Source organism: Sceloporus undulatus, chromosome 6, assembly GCF_019175285.1.
Source record: "Sceloporus undulatus isolate JIND9_A2432 ecotype Alabama chromosome 6, SceUnd_v1.1, whole genome shotgun sequence".
In the NCBI taxonomy this organism is placed as follows: Eukaryota; Metazoa; Chordata; class Lepidosauria; order Squamata; family Phrynosomatidae; genus Sceloporus; species Sceloporus undulatus.
In genome coordinates, this window is record NC_056527.1 from 101,691,125 (window position 1) to 101,715,062 (window position 23,938).

At 41.6% G+C, this 23,938-nt stretch overlaps 1 protein-coding gene across 5 annotated transcripts in view; it reads right to left on the reverse strand.

The window, feature by feature from the left end:
• The window catches only part of NDRG2 (NDRG family member 2), a 46,416-nt gene that overhangs the window by 6,621 nt on the left and 15,857 nt on the right, over positions 1-23,938 (reverse strand). For all 5 annotated transcript variants that reach the window (XM_042471524.1, XM_042471526.1, XM_042471525.1 and 2 more), the window contains 8 exons: positions 18,709-18,814; positions 15,814-15,934; positions 15,648-15,710; positions 14,341-14,401; positions 11,242-11,328; positions 8,543-8,599; positions 6,632-6,735; positions 3,551-3,595 (listed from right to left, as the gene is read on the reverse strand). In XM_042471524.1, coding sequence (XP_042327458.1) covers positions 3,551-3,595; positions 6,632-6,735; positions 8,543-8,599; positions 11,242-11,328; positions 14,341-14,401; positions 15,648-15,710; positions 15,814-15,934; positions 18,709-18,814 — 644 coding nt within the window. The remainder of the gene's footprint in view (positions 1-3,550; positions 3,596-6,631; positions 6,736-8,542; positions 8,600-11,241; positions 11,329-14,340; positions 14,402-15,647; positions 15,711-15,813; positions 15,935-18,708; positions 18,815-23,938) is intronic.

Here is a 23,938-nt window from a genome sequence, read left to right on the forward strand (position 1 = left end):
GGACTGCTCTATCCTGCATACTTGCCTGAAAGGGGGACCTGGCAGCTATCCCACTTCTGCCTGATACATCAGCTGAGGCCCAGCCATTTTGCTGGAAGCACTTCCAGAGATTGCTTAGCAACCCCAGCATACTTTCAATACCCTGCTCCTGCAGGGTCAGCTCAACCCAGCTCAACAAGCACAATGCCTGGATGTCAAATTTGAAGAGGCAGAGTTTTGCTATGAAAAATCCACAGAGAAGGAACACAACTTGGAAAAATAGGGTCAAGAGAAAATCACAGCCAACACCTGTGCAGTAGCGGTACCTTCCTGTCATGCTATCCACTTACTGACTTGCCTTTGTTTGTTGTTGTGTGCCATCAAGTTGTTCCCAATTTATGGCAATCGTAAGATGAACCTTAGTGTTTTCTTGGCAAGATTTGTTCAGAGGGGGTTTGCCTTTGCCTGCCTGAGGTTGAGAGAGTATGCCAAGGTCCAAGGTCAACCAGTGAGTGCCCAAGCTCACCCAGTGTGATACCAGGGCCTAGTGGGGTTTTGGACCCTGGTCTACTGAGTTGTTGCCCAGTACTCAAACTACTACACCATACTGGCTTCACTTACTGACTAGGAAGCTGCAACTGGAAAGAGTATGAAGTGCTCCACATTTTGCTTAGAGAAACTGTATAGCATGAACTGTCCAAGTCCGCCCTAAACTTGGCAGCAGAATCAGGCTTACATCCAAGTCCTATCAAGATGAAAGCTTCCTTTTCCCTTTCCTCCAGATTCCAACAGTGTTGCTGGTGTGAACATGTGAAAGAATGTGCAGATGATTTTGTGTAACCTGTGGCCTTTCTAATATACATGCATACATGTATATCTGCCTAAGACTGGTTCCCGAAAGAAAGGAGTGTAGGAAACCCCTGGAAATCAGCAGAAAGTTATCAAGGGTATAACAAGCACAGCTAGCTCCCATGCAGGTCTTATGAACAACAATTCAGGGAGATGGGTATGCTTAGCTTGGAAAGGAGAAGACCTAGGGTAGGTTTACACTGGCTGGAATATGCCATGTTGTTCTTGGAGGATTCTGGCCCTGAAGCTTCCCTGAATTCTCCCCATTAGCTCTTCACTCTGGAGCAATGCCAGGGGACTGTCTACACATATGTCCTGCTGTGGTGAATGGTGCTACTGCCAATTGCTGCTCCAGAAATCAGAAATGCCCAGCATTGATCACATGGCTGGGCACCTCAGAGGAAATGATTGTTGCCCGCAATGCTGGGCGGCACAGCAGGACACATGTATAGACAGTCACCCTGTGTCTGTCTCGAGTGCTCTGGATTTTCCTGGAAAATCTTGAGCAAAAGGTAAGTCTTTTTCATCTATTTTAGGGTAGGGGTGGTCTAGATTTGGTGTGGAACTGACTTCACATTGCAAAGATAATCTGCACTTGAATCAGGGCTTTTGTCCTGTGTTGTAGGGACATTGCACCCTGAGGATTGGGGGTGGGGGGGACCAGTACATTTGTCCCCTGTAGACAAGTCCTGAGAGGTGACATGGTAGAGCCATTTTTAAATATCTGAAAAGATATCATGTAGAAAATGGAGTGAGCTTGTTTTTGTTGCTTTAAAGACTAAAACATGAACCAATGGATAATTATAAGAAAAGAAATTCCATCTAAACATTAAACAGGCCTTTCTTATTGTAAGAACTTTCTGGCAATAGAACAGACCACCAGTGGGGCAGGTGGACCTTCTGTCTTTGGAGATCTCCAAACAGAGGTTGAATGGGCACTTTTCAGGAGTGTTGTTGTTGGATATTCCTGTATGGCAGGGGGCTGGAATATATGGCCCTTGTGTCACATTCCAGCTCTTTAAGACTCTACAGTTTTATGAGTATTTCCCTCTTTAGCTGCCCCCCATATCTGTACAACAGTTTCTCCTCCCTGTTCCTGCTTGCTCATCCAGAAAGCTAGCAGGGAAATACATGATAGTAATGAGGGCTAGTGGAGGATTAGGGGATGGTGAGGCCCTGACAGCTGCCCAAGGAAGTTGATCCTTGACACCAGCCCTATAAGCAGGGATCAGTGAAAACAAAAATAAAAGCTCAGTAACAGCAACAGAAGGTTGTTTATATTCAGACATAACTTAAGAAATCTCTATTTTTAGTCTCCCTTTCTCAGTATCTCCCAGTTCAGAGGATAACTTCTATCTCCCTTTTGCCACCTTAATGAGTTATTCACAAGGTCACACGTTTTATTTTGGATTAATTAATCATGTAAGCATGTCCCTGAGGTTTCAAGACTGTAAAAATTAGTTTGGAAAATAGAATGGGTTTCCAATTAATTAATCCAAAAGTAAGATTAATTACAACATGAAGCAAAGAAGGAAAAAAAGATTGGTGACACTAGTGTATTTTTAAAAGCTGCCATCCTCAGCTTTTCCTCCTGTGTATACATGCTTTCAAGTTGCTTGCCAACCTATGGCAAATTCATGGACTTCACAGGGTTTTCTTAGATAGGGGATACTCAAATATATTTTGCCAGTTCCTTCCTCTAACATATAGCCTACAAATCTTGTATTCACTGGCTGTCTCCCATCCAAGTACTAACGAAGCTGACCCTGCTTAGCTTCCTAGATCAGATGGAATCTGGTGCCTTTAGGGTGTTTAGGCATCCTGAACTACTTATTTTTACACCTACCTATCTACTAATAAATTTATGTAATGAATTGCATACTTTTTAACTAGTTCCTGTTCTTATGCCTGTTAAACAACTTCCTCTGCAGACATAACCAGGTAGTAGTTTTCATCTCTGCACTGAAGCTTCACCTAAAGCATAACAAGCTGCTATGGAAGGCTGAAGAGCAGGCTAGACTGTTTTTCCTGGTCTTCTTGCAACTTTCTTTATGTTTGTTGTTGTTATGTGCCTTCAAGCCATTTCTGACTTATGGCGACCCTAAGGCAAACCTATCATGGGGTTTTCTTGGCAAGATTTGTTCAGAGGAGGTTTGCCACTGCTGTTCCCTGAAGCTGAGAACATGTGACCTGCCCAATGTCACCCAGTAGGTTTCATGGCCAACCAGGGAATCAAACCATGATCTCCAGACTCTCCAACACTCAACCCACTAAGCCGTACCTGATTCTCTGCACATCTTACTTAATTTTAGTCTGCAAGAGTAAGTAAGTATTACCTCCAGTAATTAACACACATTATATCACCTTCATTTTCAAGATGGAGAAGCCCTTTCACTGCTTTTATAACACCCCTTTTGGATCAGCACAAGAAAGCACCCAGTTTGCAGGAGAATTTAGAAACTCATCTAGAGAGTGTTGGTATCCATTTATTGGCAGGATTGCTGTGCTTTGACTCAATGAACAATGGACAGAGGATCCATAGGTGTAGCCTTGCCTAGCATGGAGAAAGAGTGATGGGGGAAAGCTTCCCTGTTGAGTATCGAACTTATTGGATTAAGGGTATGTGAGCTCTGCCCAAGATAAAGGGGGCAAGTGTTAGAAGAATAGGACAAATATGTGATCTCAACAGGAAGGCCAAATGGCTGGCTGAATGGACACTCACTTGAAGCTGTGGTCTCCTCCTCGCTCCAAGGCCAGGTCTCTGCGGCTGTAAGAGGAAAAGAGGAGATTGGTAAATAACTTTTTTCAGCGTCTTAAGCTCAACTTTCTTTAAGCAACCAGCTCCTTGCATTCTTCCTGTTTGTTCCCATAAGAGAACCATAACTAGGCTCTCCATATAGTTACCCCTCTTGCTATCTAATCTAGCTAGACTTGCCAATGCCTGAAGTATGCCCTGCCAAATTTCTCCTCTCCACAAGTATTTTAAGGGCATAAAACCACTCCTCAAAGTCAGATGTTAACAATTTTACCTATTTCTAGGACTGTGTGTACCTGGCATTTCAATCTCTTCCCTGTAATACCCATTCCTCCAGAAAAAACTATGCAGAGCTTGATTTTGCAACCTGCTAAAAATTATGGGTGTGAATTATTGAGATCCTGCATCAACTCTATGCAGTTCCATGTCTACCTCTGTGTATGTCTTTTTGGCAATGGCTGTAAGGGACTATCCTCTAAACATTTGTACCCCATTCCAAATCTCCCCCATCATACAGTTCTCAAGCTTCCTCTCAGGCAGTCAGGCATGTATTAAAGCACCATATAGCTTAATAGGGACGGTGCCATGATTGATTTACTTAGAATTACCATAACTGCCAACTGTCACCACCATCACCACTATTTTACAACAAGATTTAATGTGGCAGACATAAATTCAAAATAATACAAATGATCCAAGTGGTGACTTTTAAGTTGAATAATTGGTCATTCACTGATATACTTTTAGACATGTCTAGATATTTCCTAAACCTCAAGAGAAAAGCTTTTGAAATACTGAAGGTTGCATGGGAGACAATAACTATGATTTAATCAAACAAAATCTGCAACCTCCCCTGAATGACAGTTCTCCAAACAGTGCCATGAGAAATGCTAGAGCAGGGCTGAACTAATGCTGGCTCTCCTGATGTTGTTGGGATTACAACTCCCAGCATAACAAATCGTGAGGAATCATGGGAGTTGCAGTACAACAACATCAGGAGGTTTGCACATTTCCTATTATTAAGCTAGAGCAAGACATGAAGAATTAATTCATAGCCAGCATTCTTTTTGGACAGGATGCAGAGGGCTACTCTTTTGCCCTTGTACTCCAACCAAAAATGTCCCACGTGCAGCAGCTGTTAAGCCCTGGGAGAGACTGCTGCAGCCTCTTCTTCAAACCAGAGGGAAGGGGGAGATGATCCAGACCATGAACATCCAGCTGCTCTAAGCTCTTGGAGGAAGGAAAAGGTGGGTACATGGTACATGCCATTTGAGAAAGGATCTTCATCCCCCCCAACTGAACAGAGACCAACTGCTTTTCAATGGTTTGAAAGCAGCAGGGGCTCCTAAAGGGTTTGACACCTGTCAAGAGAACATGAAACTGCTGAAATTCGCTCTTCTACACAATCTTCAATGGTTTGTCGCAGTTTTCAATCTGGCAATCTTGGGCTGAAACAGACCAGTGGAAGGGATGGCTTGAAGCTGCCCCTTCTGAAGATGGATTGGGGCTGCAGTGAACATATCTTGTGGCTCCAATCTGCCTTTTCCCCAGCCAAAAAAGGAGTGACAAAGAGAGGCTCCTTTTTGGTCAGCAAAAAGCTGGCCTTTTCCATCTTGCTGAGACTGGAAGCTGGCTTAAAGACACTCCAGTGGTGTATAAATCAAGCACAAGCCTGGTGGTAGAGAGGTAAGATAATCAGAGCAACTTATAAATCATACTAGATAGAATCCTGACAAGCTCACTCTCCCACTGTAGCTCAAGTAGCTGTATTGAATCAGACTCTTGCAACTTCCACCATGTAAAATTGGTGCTTTATAATAGTGCTATTGAACTTCCCTGAACCCACTCACTTGGGAGGCTGCTTGCTGGTCTCTTGCATGATCCCCATCCCATCCCTTCGTGCAGTCATTTCAGCTAAAGATGGATACTTCTGCTTCATTTCTGCATGGAGTTCTGTTGGACAGACAACCATTCCCAATGCAGAAATGCAATAGAACTACCTGCCCTGAAAGAAGACTGTTGCACCTGTGCATGAGTCACACTGCTGTAGGATTTATTCCAGTCACAAGATTTGTGAAAAAAGGGAGCTATGCAAAAATTGAGACTGTGGTCTTTTCAGGGCAGCTAGTTCTTTCGCTTTGAAAATAAACTGTTAATTTAGAATACAAAGCTTCAGCTATTACATGTTCAGGAAATGCCTATGTTGGGTGGAAAGAGCACTCAAGTTATTTACATACGTATCCTTAATGTTTACATCCTCTGGATGCTGCCAACACTATGTCCACCACTCTGGCACAAAACTGTTCCATGGGATGAACCACTAGCAGAATGATTTAGAGAACTGTCCCAAGCAGCAAAGAATTCTCAGGCATGGGTCTTTCCTGCTCTTTTATGTTTCAGTTTGCTTCCTGGTTCTGGTTCCATTTTGATGGCTGCCAACATCTCAGCCACAATACAACCTCATCTTAGGTTGATGGCAAGCACTAATCCAGTGGTTCTCAAATGGTAGAGTGGGGCAGGACCTCAGGGTGTGTGAGTGCAAGTTGTTCAAAGGAGGCATGAAACTCGGAGGCCCTGATCTCTCCTCCTTCATTTCCTACACTTTTTTATGTGTAAAATTTACACATCCTTTGAGATAAATATTGAATTTACTTTATTTTTTAACTTGAACAATGTTATTTCCTTATAAATTGTTAAAATATGAATATGATAAATGAAAATATGCACACTAAAGTTTTTTTTCATATACAGTTGGCCCTCTATATTTGTGGATTTGACTTTTGCAGCTTTGATTATTCACAGCTTTGATTAATGTGTTCTCTCTATCAAACTCCAGCATGACTCTATGGTCAACATCTACTACACCATACCACAGAGTTGTGCTAGGAGGTCTAGAGACTCCTATAGAAGTGTTCTCTGAAGTGAAAAAACTGTGACTTTTTTTAATGTGGAAGACCCACACCCTGTGTGGGGTGAGGTGGGGTGCATGCAACATCTGCAAAGGGGACTGGTCCCAAGGGTAAAATGTTTGAGTACCACTGCACTAACCTGTTGTAACTGCTCCAGTAGAGTTGGATGTTTGGCAAATTGGTTGCATGACTCAAAGTATCCCGCTGCTGCTGCACAAGTTCAGTGTTCTTGGACAGTTCCTCCTGTGAATGAGCAGAGAAGGACCATTACTGAAGTATACTAACCATACTTTTAGTCCTGTTATACTTAATGTACTCTTTAATGCTACCAAGTTTTTCATCCAACCTCATTAGCTGAGCCTTAAAACCACCCTGAAATGCAAGGCTCTTTTTTTTGGCAGGGAACAGTGCTGATCTCTATGCTATGTAAACCTTTGCCTGCTGACTTCTGGAAATCCAGCTGAGGTTAAAATCCCAAGTAGAGATCAAGGGTCCCCCCATCTAGATCAATGGACCTCCTTCAAACTGAAATTAAGTTTTCACAGAAATTCCAAGGATACTAAACAGCATCTCTCCTTCATATATATAAAACCCCCCATCTATCCTGATAAATCTGGACTGAATTGTCTGAGATGACTAATTGGACATCAAATGTCCAGTCAAATCAAATTCCTCCAGCCAAATTTCTCATTGTTTAGAGAAAGGAAAACTATCTTCATTAATTTTCATCAAATTTGTAAAACAAGCAGTGCCTGGGCCCTTGAGTTTAGCTGGTGATTGCTGAGATAACTGAAGTTGACAATGCAACAGGCCTGCTCCTCTTTCGGATATCTTCAGTCATGATTCAGAACATCCTTGAATGTTAATGTATATGGCTCACTCACAACACTAGTTTCACTTAGCTATTGCAAGTTAGGCATTTCTAAGAAGGCTGTTTAAACCTAGTGCAGAAACTGGTACATCACAGCACTGGGAAGAATCTCTCACAACAACAACAACAACAACAACAACAACCATTGTCATCCTATTTCCTATCCTTTTCCTGAGACTGGTGTGTGTATATATATGTGTGTGTGTGTGTGTTTGCATTCAAGTCGCCTGTTGACTTATGGTGACCACAAGAATTTCATAGGGTTTTCTGAGACAAGGAAAGCTCAGTGATGGTTTTGCCAGTGCCTTCCTCTAAAATATAGCCTGTAACATCTGGTATTCATTGGTGGTCTCTCATCTGATTACTAACCAGGACTGACCCTACTTAGCTTCCAAGATCAGATAGGATTTGGTACTTTAGGGTGTGTAGGCATCCTGAATTACTTGTTTTTGTATCTATCTACCTATTTACCTATTGACATGGAAATATAAATTATTTACGTAAAGAGTTGCATACTTTTTAACTAGTTACTGTTCCATGGTAGTTTCCCCGATGCAGGAAGTTTAGATTGCAAACTCCTTGGGCAGGAATCTGCTTATGAGGTTCTCTTTTATTTTGCCTTCTGTTTGATTTCTACCCCTTTGGTAATTATAACCAATCAATATAAATATAAATTAAAGCACATTATTATTTTTAAAAGTGAACAGAAAAAATAGACATTTGGCCCACAAAGTGTTATTTATGGCTTACACGTGCCTCATGCCTTTTATATCTTCCAAAAGCCAGAAATAAAAAAACAGAAGTGTGTATCTGCTCACTTCCAGTTTCAATGTCAGGGTTGGTTTTTTTTAATCATTATTTTTATTTGCTTTTGTGCATCTTTTGGTCCCAAAGTGAAGCATGGTGGGTTTGGAGGGGGGAAATTTGGCAGAGCCAGCTCTCCCAAAATTGCATGCCAGGTCTATGCTGCTAAGGCAGGGAGGGTGGTCCTTCCCTTGTTCTGCTACCAAGTGATATGCACACTGATGATATTATGTAATTATGCTTATTATTAAAATAAATACATCAATGTAAATACATCCCACTATAGGCAACACCCTACTATTTTCAGTATGAAAGATGTATCATTACCACCCCACTGGACACAAACATTATTACCCTCTTGCAGAATGAGCTTACCTGGCTAAAGAGATGTTGCAGAATCATCTCAGAGTTGGAAGATGTGAGGCCAGTCAGCTAAAGAGAAAAGCACAATGAGATCAGAGGGGATTCAAAATGGACACTCTTTTGAATGACTCAGATAGATGTCTGTATGAGGAGAATGGGGATTAGCTCATTCCCCCAGTAGTAAGGAAAATATTTTTGAGACTGTGGCCCTTATCCATAGTTTAGATTGTATTCCAAGCTCAGAGATGGCTTCAGAACATACAAAGCACTGTACTGAGAGTTCTTCTGGCCATGCGTAGAGTATCTTTTCTTCCATCGCTGAATTACTGGGAATCACCTCTCAAGATCCAGAAACTGTGAAGTTTAGCTTTCATGTGAGCTATTCTACAGCCTTTGGCCCTTTATATTTGGCCTTTTTAATGCATTAGTTTGCCCTCACTATGGATGTATCCACACTGCAGAAATAAAGCAGTTTGATACCACTTTGTCATGACTCTATCCTGTGGAATCTTTTGGTGAGGTATTCAGCCTGATCTGTCAGAGAGCTCTGGTGCCTCACCAAACTACAAATCCCAAGATAGAGTCACGATAGCTGAAGTGGTGTTAAACTGCTTTATTTCTGCAGTGTGGATACATCCTATTTCACAAATCAGCCAGCAATTCAGAAAAAGGAATCCCAGCAGCCACAAGCCTGATTAATTGAAAGGTACCACTTGCCCAGATTCTAAGCAGTTTAAATTTTGAGAAATATGCTAATTTATATTTTCATACATTTAAAACAATGAATAGATGGGGAGAATAGATGCACTGTAACATTTGATGAAACGTGTACTGATCTGTTCCATCCCAATACCCAGTTAAGTCTAAGGTGAAAACCAAAAAGAAAAGTAAGTTCTAATGGTGAAAGGATGCATGCATGTGAGCAACGGCTAATTTTTTTCTTTTTCTTTTGAGCAATGTGGCAAAACTGTCACCTCACGGTCATCAAGGGACAGCCATTTTTAGTAAGAGTGTGACAAGACAGGCTCCACAGCCTGGAAAACAAGATTACCGATGTCTTTAAAGAGAGAGCGAGAAACAAAAAAAGACAGCACAGCTAGAAGCACCACTCTTGAAGAAACTGGCACAGCATTTCCGGCAGAGGCTGAAGGAAATGCCCTTTGGGAACTGGGGAGACTTTGTCAGCCATTTATACCAGCAGCTGATGGGGCAGGAGGTCAGAGAGAAGCAGCTGGAGGCAGCATACAATGGTCTATAGAGGAACTAGAAGGCTGTAGAGCGCTTGAGGCAGGTGCTTGAAAAATTACGAAAAGGGCAGCAGAGAGGAAGTTGGGTCGTTCCCTAAGCCCATCTGAAAGACCAACTCCACTGGTCCCTCCACTGCTAGTACCATTCCCAGCTGGTTTTTATAAGAACTACTATTTCAATTTTAAAACTGAGCTTGTTTCCCCTCCATTCTTCCTTCTGTGTTATATTCTTTAGATTGCAATCCTGCAGAGTTTTATTGTTCATATGTAAGCTGCTCTGATAAGACTTTTTGGCTGAAAAGCAGTAGAGAAATGTTTCGAGTAAGTACAAATCCTGCAGGTGAAGGTCACTTCAGGCCAAATTTGGACTTCTGGTCTTCTAGAAAGGGATGTGGTAATGAACCTAGCTTTGAGCTAAGGATAGAGAAGTGTCATAACTTGGTGGCTTTGCATGCAAGAGGTACTACATTCAATACATAACTTCTCTGGATAGGGCTGAAAAATGCCCCTCTCTAAAATCCCATAACCTAGAGTTACAGATCCCGAAGTGTTCCATATTCAGTAAGATTGCACATTCATGGCTTCAATCATAAATGTTTCCCAAACCCACTTTAACAGTTAGCAGATACATTGAAATCCTTTGCCTAATGTGGCTGCTGGCTATTAAGGTGGGCTGGCGGGTTGGGAATCAGGCCAGGAGATGTTACTGAGTTATGCATTCATTAGTAAGTAGTGATGATTAGTATTATTGTATTTATTTATATTGTGCCTTTCCCCCAGTTTTCCCATTCAAGGCAGCTTACAAGAGTTAAAAGAAACATAGCTAAAAATTATACCAAATACAAAGGTTAAAAATATTATTAAGTTATCCATAAAATTAAAACCAGTTATAACATAGGTGTTAAAATCAACAAAACCCTAGATGGATTTAATATAAGGAATCTTCCTGTGATCTTAGAAGTAACAAAAAGGAATCCACAGAACTCTTTTGAGATGCTCAGAGATCCAATAAAGGTATATCCTCTGAGAAATAAATTTAGAATACATCAGAAAGGAATTACTATTAAGGTGGAGATAAACATACAGTACCATTCTGCTGAAGTCACTGTGTACCTCCCCCAGATGTTGCTGGACCACAATTCCTATCATCCTTTATTATTGGCTATTCTGGCTAGGACTGATGGGAGTTGGTATCCAACACCATCAGGCCATGCACTCCTCACTCATCATGGAAATAAGTGGCACAGTGTGGCTTGGGTTTGTTTGCAGACTTACTTTGCTGTTATATTGTTTGATAGTTAACTTATTCTCATCACACCACTTGTCTAAATTTACAGTAGTAATGAACATTATTGAAGTGAAACCAGTAGACTAAAGACAGATTAGCAATGTGTTGGAAACTAAAAACCACATGCATTATATGAAGCTGTATTATAGGAAGCCCTGCTCCTTCCCCAGCCTTACCTTGTGGGCAGCCCAGTCCATCCAACCCTTGGCATTGGGGTCGATGTTGATCAAAACTAAACCCTCCACAGTGTTTGCATGAGAGAGCTGCAGGTAAAAATAAAAATATTAGTTATTGTTAAGGCTATTACTTTACCAGAAATAAAACATTTATACCTACACAACATACTAGGGTTTTTTTAGATTGTAAGCCTGAGGGCAGGGAAATGTCTAATTAACAAACTGTAAGCCGCTCTGATAGCCTTGGCTGAAGAGCGGAGTATAAATAAATAAGTATATTATATAATGTGTTGTTCACTACACTTCTTATATCTCATCATAGGCTAGGGTAATCTTTCCCAGCAGCAGAATCATCTAACAGTACAACAGGATGGGCTCAGGGGTCCAGCAATTGGAGAGGGGTGGGGGAGAGAAAGGGCATTGCCCCACAAATAAGAATTCTGCCCTCCTAAATGAAATCTTTCTTCAGTCCCCCAATTTATAGTACTGTAGAAATTTAAAACTTCACTTGTAATAGAATTTGGCATGTAAAGGAAAGAGGCAGGAAGAGTTATTAAGATAATAAGAAAAGTGCAAATATCGGAATGTGTGAATGATTTTCAATGTCTCTCTTTCTCCAATGATAGAATGAAATTTTCTTTTGGTAAAGCAGACTTTATTGTTGTTGTGTGCCTTCAAGTTGTTTCCAAATTATGGTGACCCTAAGCAAACCTATCATGGGGTTTTCTTAGCAATATTTGTTCAGAGAGTTTTTTGCCTTTGCCTTCCTTAGAGGCTGAGTGAATGTGACATACCCAAGATCATCCAATGGGTTCCCACAGTCAGGTGGGGAACTGAAACCTGGTCTCTAGAGTTGCAGTCATTACACCACACTGGTCTGGGTGGTAATCTCTTTGTTTTGTCTCTTCAGTTTGCCTCACCATTCCTGCAGTTATACTCTGGATGGGCCATGTCAGAAAGTAATGGAAGAGACTACTTTTAACCCAGGCTTAAATACAAAATCGCTCTACATTCATCCTGGAAGAAAGCTACCAGCCAAGCCTTTAGCTTGTTGTGATGATTTTCTGAGGAAATTTAAATACATAACCTCTTTGTTTTCAATCTGAAGCAAAGTGGTCCAATCTACCACTTCATTCTGCTCTCTATACACAAGATTTCATACCCTCCAAATACTATATATATTAGTAAAATGTTTCAACTGCATGTTTGCAATGGTCAAATGGAACTGCTCTTTTATTTCATATAGTGAACAATTAACCTATGAAATTCACCACTAAATGATGTGGTGACAGCTACTAGTTTGCAAAGGACTATATTCAGTGCTTGTAAAAGATGTTTTGGAGACTTTTTGACATGATAGAAGCTACAGTCAAAAAAGTACCATTTTGAAGCTCTGACTACTGTATATTGTCAGGTTTATCATTATGACATACACCACTCAGTACTTTCAAACAGCAGAAAATGAATCAAATTAAATAAAACAAATGAATACAGTCTATATTTATTTTTAAAGGTGTAAAGAGACTCAGAGAGGAAAGTAGGCCAACTAGTGGCACTGGCTATGACAGCGAAATAGAGATACACCTTTGAATACCAGATGGTGTGGAGATACAACAGAGGAGATCTGTTGCCTTATTGGCTTCCCAGAGGCAGCTGGCTAGACAATGATGGAAATAGGATGTAGCACTCAATGTACCCTTGGTTTGATTCAACAGTGCTCTTCTTATGTTAATGATTTCTTCTTCTTTTTTCCTTTTGGCTGAAGGGAGAATTGAACCAGAGCACTACTTCGTCTGTCTTTGACACAATGCCACATTAGCTCTCCTAAAGCGCCTTTCCAAAATGCTCTCTGTATTTCACTCACATTGCCACAGCAATCCTTAACAGCCAGTGGTGCTGCAGTGTCAGAGACCTGAGATAAAACATCCCACTTTGGTCATGGAGTTTGCTGGCTGACCTTAATTCATTCTCTCTCAGCCTAACCAATTTATTAAGGTTCATGAAAGAGAAACGGCGGGTGGGGATAAGGTGAGAGAGAAGAACCACACACAGCACCTTGAGCTCCTTAGAGGAAAGTGAGATATGAATGCCATAAGATAATCCAGCCATGAAGGTCAGGATAAAATATGCCTTCCTAAGGCCAAAGCAAGGATGGGAAAATGAGTCATTCCAGATATTGAAATTTCCAGTATTTCTCACCACTGGTGATGCTGATGAAGGCTAATACGAGCATATTTACACCTTTATGTTGTTGATTTACACTTCAACTTCTCTTTCAGTACTGGGACCCAAGGTAACTAACCACATGATAAAAACCAGATACAACTATAAATGACTTTTTAAAACAACAAAAATGAGTCAATATGGTGTAGTGCTTTGAATTTTGGACTAGGGCTCCAGAAGACAGTGTTCAAATCCCCACTCAGCCACCCACTGGGTGACCCTGGGCAACTCACACTCTCAGCTTCAGAAGAAGGCCCCTCTGAGTAAATCTTGCCAAGAAAAACCTGAGATATGTTTGCCTTCCATTTGCCATAGGTGAAAACACCTTGAAAGCACACAGCAAAGAAACAACTAAAAGTACATTAAATTACAATACTGAAAGACCCTATTAAACAACAACTAAGAGGAAAATTCAACATCCCCTGTTTAAAAAAAAATACTTGCTCAGAAGCCAGTCAGTTGTGGGTCCTCTTTCTAAAATTTGTTGGAGGTGTAATCCAACAGAATGTGAAGGACAACAGTTGCCTATCCTTGGCAAAAGGAGTGTATCTAATTCTACTCATTTGTGAATTAAATGAAGAATCTTCCTCATTTCCTTAACTATTACAACGCATGACACGTGCTGTGCAGTGGAATCAACACAAGATTCCTCCTTCCATCACACACTACATCCACAAAAACCCCAAACCTCACTCTCACGGGGCTATTTCATGCCTCTTGCAGTTAGAAACACAGAATTAGTGGTTTGATTCTCTTGTTACTTCTGAGATGTCCAAGTCAGTGTGAGCTGAGTCCATCTGACCACAGCCATTTGGCATGCTGATTATGTATCAAATATCTCTTCACATGACCAGCACTGGATCTTAGCCTACTTACGCTATAGCGTGCCAGAATGTAAGCTCCAGCTCCGACTCCAATTCCAATGATGCTGGTGAAGCTATGGACGGGAAAGAGAGAGGCAAGTTAGAAAATACCCAACAGTGCAAGAGCTATCTGGCCTCCTGCGTTTCTTTTATGGCACTTTGAAAGAGAAGTTGGTTCCTGGAGTCACTGCATTTGCTTATCTTGTGCCTTTCTGTGTTGTGTTTATGCTTGGAAATGTCACCGACTGTGCCTTTTTTATTTTGTGGCCTTTTGGCTCCACTGTTTACGTTCTCTTTCTTTATCTTCCACCCCCTCTCCATGTAGATTTCTATATTTATCTCTCTCGATATAGATACACATGGTTCCACCAGCTGAGGTTCACACTTCATGCAGCTGATGAAAGAGACCACATGAGCCCAAACTGCAATAAATCAGTCTTGAAAGTACTACAAGCCTATTTCTCTCTCTCTCTTTTAACATTTCCTGTAACAAATGTGGCTACCTGTTTGGAATTATAATTATATTAGTAAGCACTAAAGGGGTGAGACTGAGTAGGGAAGGTCTCTAGCTGACCAGAAGAAAGGACAGAGGTTCCAACCACACCTCCAGGATACAAAGAAATCAGCTACAGCCTAGGAGGCCTAAGTTCTTCATCGAAGAGAAGAAATATATATAAGGGCAGGGAATCTCTAAATTATTTTCTCAACCTTCAGGAAATCCCTGGGACCAGGCAGCAGACACGCTGAGGAATGGGCTGGGTTTCATGGCTTGGAGCAAAGAATGTTTAGAACCAAAGTCCTGGGTTCTGTTCACAGTTTCAGGAGCAGTGTATGTGAAAAGCAGAAAGCATAGAGTGGGTTTAGAGCAGAGGTGGGAATCATGCAGTCCTCCAACCCCATTCACCATAGCCCATGGTGAGGAATTCTGGGAGTTATAGTCCAGCATCACCTGGAGGGACACTGTTACCATCTCCTGGCTTTGAATTTGTATATTCTTTTTGAATGAAGCTTAGTGCCATTAACAGATGCTTAACAGGTGCATCCTATCATATCGAGGCACTTGAGATGGGAAAAGGTGGTCTTGATGAATCTCTTTCAGTAAACAAAGGAGAAATCCAAGGAGGAGGTTAGATAGTAGAATCCTCTGGGTTTCAATACTGTCTCTGAGTTGTTTATTTAGCTTTACATTTGATGCAAAGTTTTGCATTTTCAGATTTTACCCTCCAGCCTCTTCTGCTGAGAGGCCTCTGCAGAAAGCTACTTCACATCTCAATAAACAGTCATTTACATCCCCCCTACAATCGTCCCATTCTGACTCACTTGACATATTGCAGAATGCAGGGGATCATGTCAGCCAACTGGTCCAGAGAAGGATACTGATACCTAGGAAGGGAGCAAACAGTAGAGGCTGCATTAGAGATCCAGACTTTATCCCCACAACACCCAACAGTGCGGGTGGGGCAGGAGTGGAGGCTGCAAGGCTCACCCCAGAGGGAAGGCCGGGGCACCCTCCTCCATGCCGGGCGCGTCCACATGTATCACCACGAAGTTCTTTATGATCTCTTGCATGTCCTCAAAGTGGAAAAGGGTGTCGAAGCACGAATGATCTGGGAGTGGGGGTGGGGGAGACAGAAGAAGGGGGTGTCAGGCTGCAGAAGGGCAAGAGGTAGTGCCATCACAGTGGCAAGGTGCAACTCAAAACAGGGACGGCCCTGGGGTGAAGTAGGTATCAGAGGCAGATTCAAGGCAGCCAAAGATCTATCAGATAATTCTTTCTTAAAAAATAACACAGCACATACACCAGAAGATGAGACTTCCACCTTACAGCACAATGCTATGCAGGTTTAAACTAAAGAAAGGGTCACTGTGGTCTATGAAGTCTACTCCTGGGTGAGTATGCATAGGATGGGAACCTAAGGCACCTTTACTTGGCTTAGCAAAATAGCAAGAGAAGGGAACATTTAGACAAGCAGCCAAACTAGAATTGGAGGGAGCCTATGTTTCCTCAGCAGGGGAATTAACTTTGTGGAAAAGAGGAGGTTTCTAGATTCTTACAGGAAAAAAAGATGCCTGTGAAAGGATTCTAGAACAGAACTTGACTCATACGGAAAGTATGTCTATTTCACCACTTCCAAATCAGCCTTTGAAATTGGAACCTGAGGATCCTCATTTCCAGATATGAATCTACATTAATAGAGAGATAAAATATGGCTCTTTTAGGGCAGAGGCACATATTTTTAAGCAGCAAAAAACCCTTAGCATTGAAACAATGCATGCTACTAAAAATGAGTTTCAGGATCAACCACTCCCATCCCAAAAGCTCAGTTTTCAAAAATGTTTTATTAATAGTGATTGTCTGAACTGGCACTTGGCTTAAGAAGTGTTTACAATCCAGCAATAGAGTACCTTTATCTCTCCAGATGTTCTGGATGACAATTTCTACTCTCTTTAAACCACCAGCCAAACTGCTTATGCTTCCGGGAGCTGATGTCCAAAAGGATGAAAGTTTTCCCATCCCTGTCATGTGTGTATGAGCCTTCAAGTTGCCTGCTGACACATGGCAACTCCATTAATTTCATAGGGCTTTCTTAGGAAGGAATACTCAGTCATGGTTTTGGCATTTCTTTCCCCTGAAATATTGCCTCCAGTACCTGGTATTTGTTGACCTTTCCCATTCAAATACTAACCAGGGGTAGCCCTGCTTAGCTTAGATAGGAGCTGGTGTCTTTAGGGTATTTTAGGCCTCCACACCTGTCATAACCTATGTTTAGTTCACATTCAGAACAATCCACAATTACCTCTGTTTTCCACATCAGGAACTAAGTGGTTGTCACACCTGCTTTGTGATAGTAGCTCTGCCATTCTGTGGGAAATTCTGAACATTTCTTTATCAAAAAGCAGAAAAAGCTGGAGGGAATAAAAAACTGACAAACCGTGAAGGATAGGTTGCTAGCCTTCTCTCTCTGTCTCTTGTTTATCTCCCCCCTCTTAAGGACTAATTTTTCACTAGGAGTTGCAAAGTGGAGGGAGTAGTAAGAAAAATTAGCTGCTGAGATAAGCAACAATCTGGGAGATGAAGTGGGCAACTCCTCTTCTTTTGAATAACTGGTTTCTGTCATCTCCAGCTTTCTCTGACTGCTAGTGGAGGAGCCTGTAGAGTTTGTTTGCAGCAGGAAGAGTTTCCCTGAGATGTGTAGGCAGGCTGCAAGGCAGACAAACGGACTTATTCAGAATTACCTAGTGAGCTTTGGATGTGAAGCCAAGCATTCTCCTTTTAAAAAACAGCAAGCAATCAGAGCTGAAAATCTCAAACCGTGTCAGTTTTAAACAAAGTGAATCAAGCCTGAACTCTTCCTAGAAGCCAAGATGTCTCAACTTAGACTGTTGTACTTTGGACACATCATGAGAAGACATGACTCATTAGAGAAAACAACACTGCTTAGTAAGGTAAAAGGCAATAGGAAATGCTGCATTATAGATGGATAGTCTCCCATCAAGGAAACCAAGGTGCTGAGTTTACAAGACCTGAGTAAATAGAATGACTAGGAGGTCTATTATTCACAGGTCACCATAAGATGGAATCAACTTGACTTGAAATTAACAACACACAACAGTCAGCTTTTGATCCTCATCCTTTGAGAGGCAGCCTTGGGATTGGTTATGCTTGGTAGGGCAGAATGTGGAGGACAAAGGCCAATGGGGACCAGTGACTTCTGCATCAGTGGGATGGTGGATCCACTCACGGGTTTAGCCAGAACTTTACAAGAACTATTCAAGGTGCTGAACCTATTTTGGGGATAAGGTTACTCACGGTTCTTTAAAGTCTGGACTACAACATGGAGCAGATTCTCCATCCCAATGATGTGGAAGACACCTGCCGCTGGCAAAGGCAGATGAGAATCTATACTGGTAAAAGTTCAGCAAAGGCTCCTGACTCTCAGTTGTTTAACAAGAGCATCATTCAAATGGCTCTGGCACACAGATTTTGCCATTAAACCCCCCTGAACTCTAGGAACTTCAGTATAGATATGAAGGTATATATTTCAGTGTCTGGCTCATGGGATACAATAGGCTGTTTGCTCTTTACTCTGAGTAGCCAGTAGCCCCCCTCCCACTATTGCAAAAATGTTGCACTTGAGGTCCCATTAAAAAAAAGCAAAATAAATCCTGGGCACACACAGCCACACCCACACATACACATAAAGTGGAAATTTCTACCAAAACAAGAAATTTGAGATTTCTTCCCCAAAGGCTCAAGACCCTTTAATGATTCCATGAGATATGCTGCAAAATGCAAACTTTTACATTCCTTCTTGGGGCTGCAATGTTTGGCAAACTCCCACCCCCCCCGCCCCCAAACATGTGGGCATTCCAGTCTTACGGTTTTGTCCCACATCATGGTAGGTGAGGATGGCAGGACGCTTGGGTTTGGGTGTTCCATGGATGGTGATTGTCACAATGCCATATGGAGTCTCCACTGTATGTTTCTGTGGAAGCAGAGAGAGAAAGAAAGACGAGAGAGAAGGGTGAACAAATGCAGTATGGCAATGCTAGACACTTTAATCAGAGTCACACCGAATGTACAAAGGAAGGAAGACCATTGAAAGGCCTCACCTATCCATGACTGTCATGCACAAAGTGTCCCTTATGAACATTTTGTACAAGAGCAGAGCCTCTGTGCAAAGAGGCTCTACTCATATATGAATTGTTCATAAGAGACCTAATAATCTTGGACCCAACAAATGGAGTTATCTCAATTCATATGTATATAGAGGTTGTAGACACACAGAATTTTATGCATGAGGTACAACATACATGGTGAGATTGGGAGCTAGGCCTCTGATTCTACTCATCTATTCATGTGTTCAATGTACCCACACCATTGTGGCTGTCTGCATAGCAAGGTCTCTTTGCATGGTCTCTTTGAGCCAGTGTGTTGTGTGTCAGACTAGGACTCTGGGAGACCAGTGTTCAAATACCCATTTGGCCTTGGAAACCCACTGGGTGACTTTGGGCAACACACATTCTCTTAGAGGAAGACAATAGCAAACCCTCTTAGAACAAACCTTGCTGAGAAAACCCAGTGATAGGTTCACCTTAAGATTGCCATAAATCAGAAATGACTTGAAGGCACACCACTACCACCACAATAATAATCCAGTCCTTGGTTCCCCCCCCCCCCCCCATTTAAAAGACCTTAAGACAAGTCCAGGTAGCAAGACCACCAAAGAAATAAGTCAAGATAAAACATCACTCACAGGAAATGTGACGGTTATTTGGGACAATTATGTTTTTGGAATATAACTTTCAGAATCTTTAAACAGCATAACCAATGTCCATGCAGGGAGATGTTATCAGATGAGGAGCTTTTTTCTGGCTTGCTCCTGTGCCTTTAACAGCAGCTTGATTTATTTTGTTTTTTAATGAGCATATGGAACTTTTCAAACCATCAGGGTAAAAACTACACTCCCCAGATTTTTGTACATCCTGCTGCTGTTGAGGACACAGTTAAACAGGGTGGTCAGATAGGCCAAAATAAAGCTGCTTCGGGTAACTTTGGAAGTATGCTGTTTAAATGATGTATGTGTCCTAAGAGGCCGGAAGCCGCGCCAAAGCCATGCTCCAGCCCTAAGGACTGGAGCACAGCTTTGGCACAGCTTCTGGCTTCTTAAGATGCATGTGTCATTTAAACAGCATACCTCCAAAGTGACCTGAAGCAGCTTTATTTTGGCCTGTCTGTTCAGGCCCTTAGTTACCATTCTGATCTGCTACCCTCAAACCTGTGAGATTTTACCAGATATTTTACTGCTATCTCCATCATTCTAAAGATTAGATCCCTGACTCTTTTTTCATTTATTTATCTAAAGAAAAATTGTGATTCCTGGAATGCTGGATTTTTCTGCCTTGACTAAGCCTTTTGTAGCATTCAAATACTACCCCCCCCACACACAAAGATCTGTCTCTTGCAAATATGTAAAAACCTGTTTTCCATTACTAATAGGAATCACTTGTGCATCACTTGTGCATAGCTGTCACTTCTGCCAATTTTATTTTTTCTCTTTAACCTAATCAATAAATCTGACTTTTTCTTCCTCTCAAGCTCTAAGAAAAACCTGAGCACCACAGTCACACTGTGAACCAGGGGTGCATTTATACTGTAGACATAATGCAGTTTGACACCACTTTAAGTGCTGTAGCACCATCCTATGGAATCCTGGGATTTGTAGTTTTACAAGGTATTTAGCTTACTCTGCCAAAGTATGCCGGTGCCTCACAAAAATTACAAATCCCACGATTCTGTAGGATGGAGCCATGGCAGTTAAAGTGGTGTCAAATTGCATTATTTCTACAGTTGCACTCTAGGTTATGTAAAAGATCAAATTCCAAAATTATAAGGCAAAACCCTATCTAGGAATGATCAAAGTAATTGTAAAAGCACAGCACCACTGTGCAGGCAATGTGCTTTTTTCATACCAGAAATCAGGATGCTAATGGCATTGATTCTGTCTGATCATGGAAGCCCAGCAGGGTCAGCCCTGGTTAGTAGTTGGGCGAGAGACGACCAAGGAATACCAAGTGCTGTAAGCTATATTTCAGAGGAAGGAACTGGCAAAACTACCTCTGACTATGCCTTGCCTAAGAAAACTCTATGAAATTCATGCAGTTGCCCTAAGTCAGGAGGTGACTTGAAGGTGTGCATGCACACATACACACACACACAGATAACAGTGTATACACCAGATCATACATACTCTGCTGTACTGTGAATCAATTTTTAAAAATATGTTGTTGCCGTTGTTGTGTACCTTTAAGTAATTTCAAATTTATGGTGACCCTAAGGCCATTTATATAATATCATGGGATTTTCTTGGCAAGATTTGTTCAGAGGAGCTTTGTCATTGCCTTCCCCAGAGGTTGAGAGAATGTGACTTGCCCACGGTCACCCAGTGGGTTTCATGGCCAAGTGAGGAATCGAATCCTCATCTCCAGAGTCACACTCTGCCCAATATGCCACACTAGTTTTAAAAATGATATACAGACTATATAACTTGTCTAAGCCACACTGTGTCTTTGATAATGAACCTGAAGGACTTGTTGGGTCAGAAAGTATGACTCACAAGGAGGATCTAAGCTTGGGTAGTTGTCATCTTAAATATTACATACTGCCTCCTTCTAACATTCCAGAACAAGGGAGGAATTCAGGGCTGAAGAAACCATCACCGCCTTATCCTTATTCCCAGGATGTAAGGGGGGGGGGGGGGAAACTTGGATCAATATTCAAAACAATCATTCTGTTTTTTTAAAAAATAAAAGATCATTGTTTACTTTCCTAGCCCTTCCTGTTAAAAAGGCTTTCTCCAATGGCACACAAGGGAATTCAATGTGTTCAAAAGCAATTGGAGTGGCAGGGGAACAGAGAGCTGAGCCATTTGGCACTCTTCCTCGTCCAAACCGCAATAACACAACCATGAACAGGGTGAAAGGTAGAAACAAAGACACAGTCCAGAAAAGAGGCAGTCACTACTGAGGAAAGGATGAACTTTTGCATTTCAAGTCAGTAAACAAAGCGGTCACAACAACCAAGAGGAAGAATGTTGGGGCTTATAAGTGGCACTGCGTTTGCACTGCAGAAATAATCCAGGTTGACACCACTTTAACTGCCATGGCTCAATGCTATGGAATCCTGAGAATTGCAGTTTGTTGTGGCACCAGAGATCCCTGACAGAGAAGGCTAAATGGCTCAGAAAACCACAATTCCAAGAACTGCATAGCACTGAGCCATGGTAGTTAATGTGATATCAAAATGGATTATTTCTGCAGTGCAGATGCAGCCTTGAAAAGGACAAACCCATCAAGAGTAACAAAGCAAAACAATATTTTATGACCTGACAAGTATGTTGTTTTGTGTGGTCATGCCAGGAGCTGTAATCCAAAAAAGGAACATTTCCATGCCCTGCTTGAATTCTGACCATTATATTCTGGCACCAAATAAGATCTATTTGCTCATACAGATTCTGGCAACAAATAAGATCTATTTACCTGATAGCCCTGCAAGCACTGACTGGTCCCACATTCTATTTGGTGACCTGATACATGATATAAATAGCTAAAGGAAGTCAGCCCTTGGATTTACAGCTGCTCACAACTGTAGAAATAATGCAGTTGGACACCACATTAACTGCTGTGGCTCCATCCTACTGAATCCTGGGATTTGTAGTTTGGTGAGGCACCAGCACTCTTTGGCAGAGAAGGTTAAAGAGCTTGTAAAACTACAAATCCCAGGATTCCATAGGCTGGAGCTGCAGCACTTAAAAGTGGTGTCAAACAGCATTATTTCTGCAGTGTAGATGTACCTGTGTTTGCTGGAGATGTTTTACTGTACCCCTAGTTTAAAATGAATGATATTCTGGGCTATTTGTGCGCCTCCTTGGGTCCCTTTCTGAGAGAAAGGGGACATAAATATGAAATAAATGAATAAATATGGCTAAGCTTGGCTCTACTGTCCCTTGCATATTTGTTTAATGCATAATGGGAGTGTCTGATCATCATTATCAGAACTGTTGGTAATGCATTTATTTAAAAGGGTTATATACCTTTTCACTACAAGACAACCAGGTTCTCTAATACTGTGTGAAAATAGGTGGAAAAGAGTCTGGACTGCATTTAAGGAGACAGTGTCCAGTTAATTCTCTAGGCTCTAACTCAGTAAACATAGTACTTGATCATCTCCATTATTTTACAGATACAGGTAGGCATCAAAACTCAGGAGACGCCTTCAAGTCCCCCAAACCGACCCTCCCATTAGGCAGAGTGAGATTTTGGCTCAGGCAACAGATCTGGAGCATATCCAGAAAAGGGCAGCAAATGGCTAATTAGTTAATGGATTATAATTGCATTTTTAACTTCTGCGAAAGGCACTTGTGAGATTTTTCTGCCACAGTGCCAAAATAAGTTGACAGATCATTACATCTGCATAAGTATTCACAGACATAGCTGTGTTTGTCTGTTAAGCATAAAGTGACAAAGGGTGTATCTACACTACAGAAATAATGCAGTTCGACCCCACTTTAACTGCCATGGGTCCCGCCTACAAAATCCTGGGATGTGTAGTTTTGGGAGGCACCAGCACTCTTTGGCAGAGAAGGCTAAAGACCTTGTAAAACTACAAACCCCAGGATTCAATAGGATGGAGCTATAACACTTATAAGCGGTGTCAAACTGCATTATTTCTAGAGTGTAGATGCAACTTGTGTGTTGATTTGTGCCTCTTTGCCACCTTGGCAAATATGTAACTAAAAACAGCGGGATGGAAATACAGTAAATAAAACATTTAAGAGACGCTGCAGCAAAACTTTGCAGTGTATTTTCACCCATCCACCAGAAGTATTTCTTTCAGGATTCCACTGAGTAATCTGCTACAAAACAGAACATTCACAATGATTTCCCATATTTCTTTTCTGTTCTCTAGGTACTGCTTGTGCTCAAGTTGGCTTTGGCCTGTTTCCCCCCTCCTTGTTGTTGTTGTTTTGAAAGCTACTTCTTACTTCTGCAAACCACAAGACTTCCCCACGTCGTGCAGAAACTCAGTGGTTCTGTTTTGGCTCCATTTC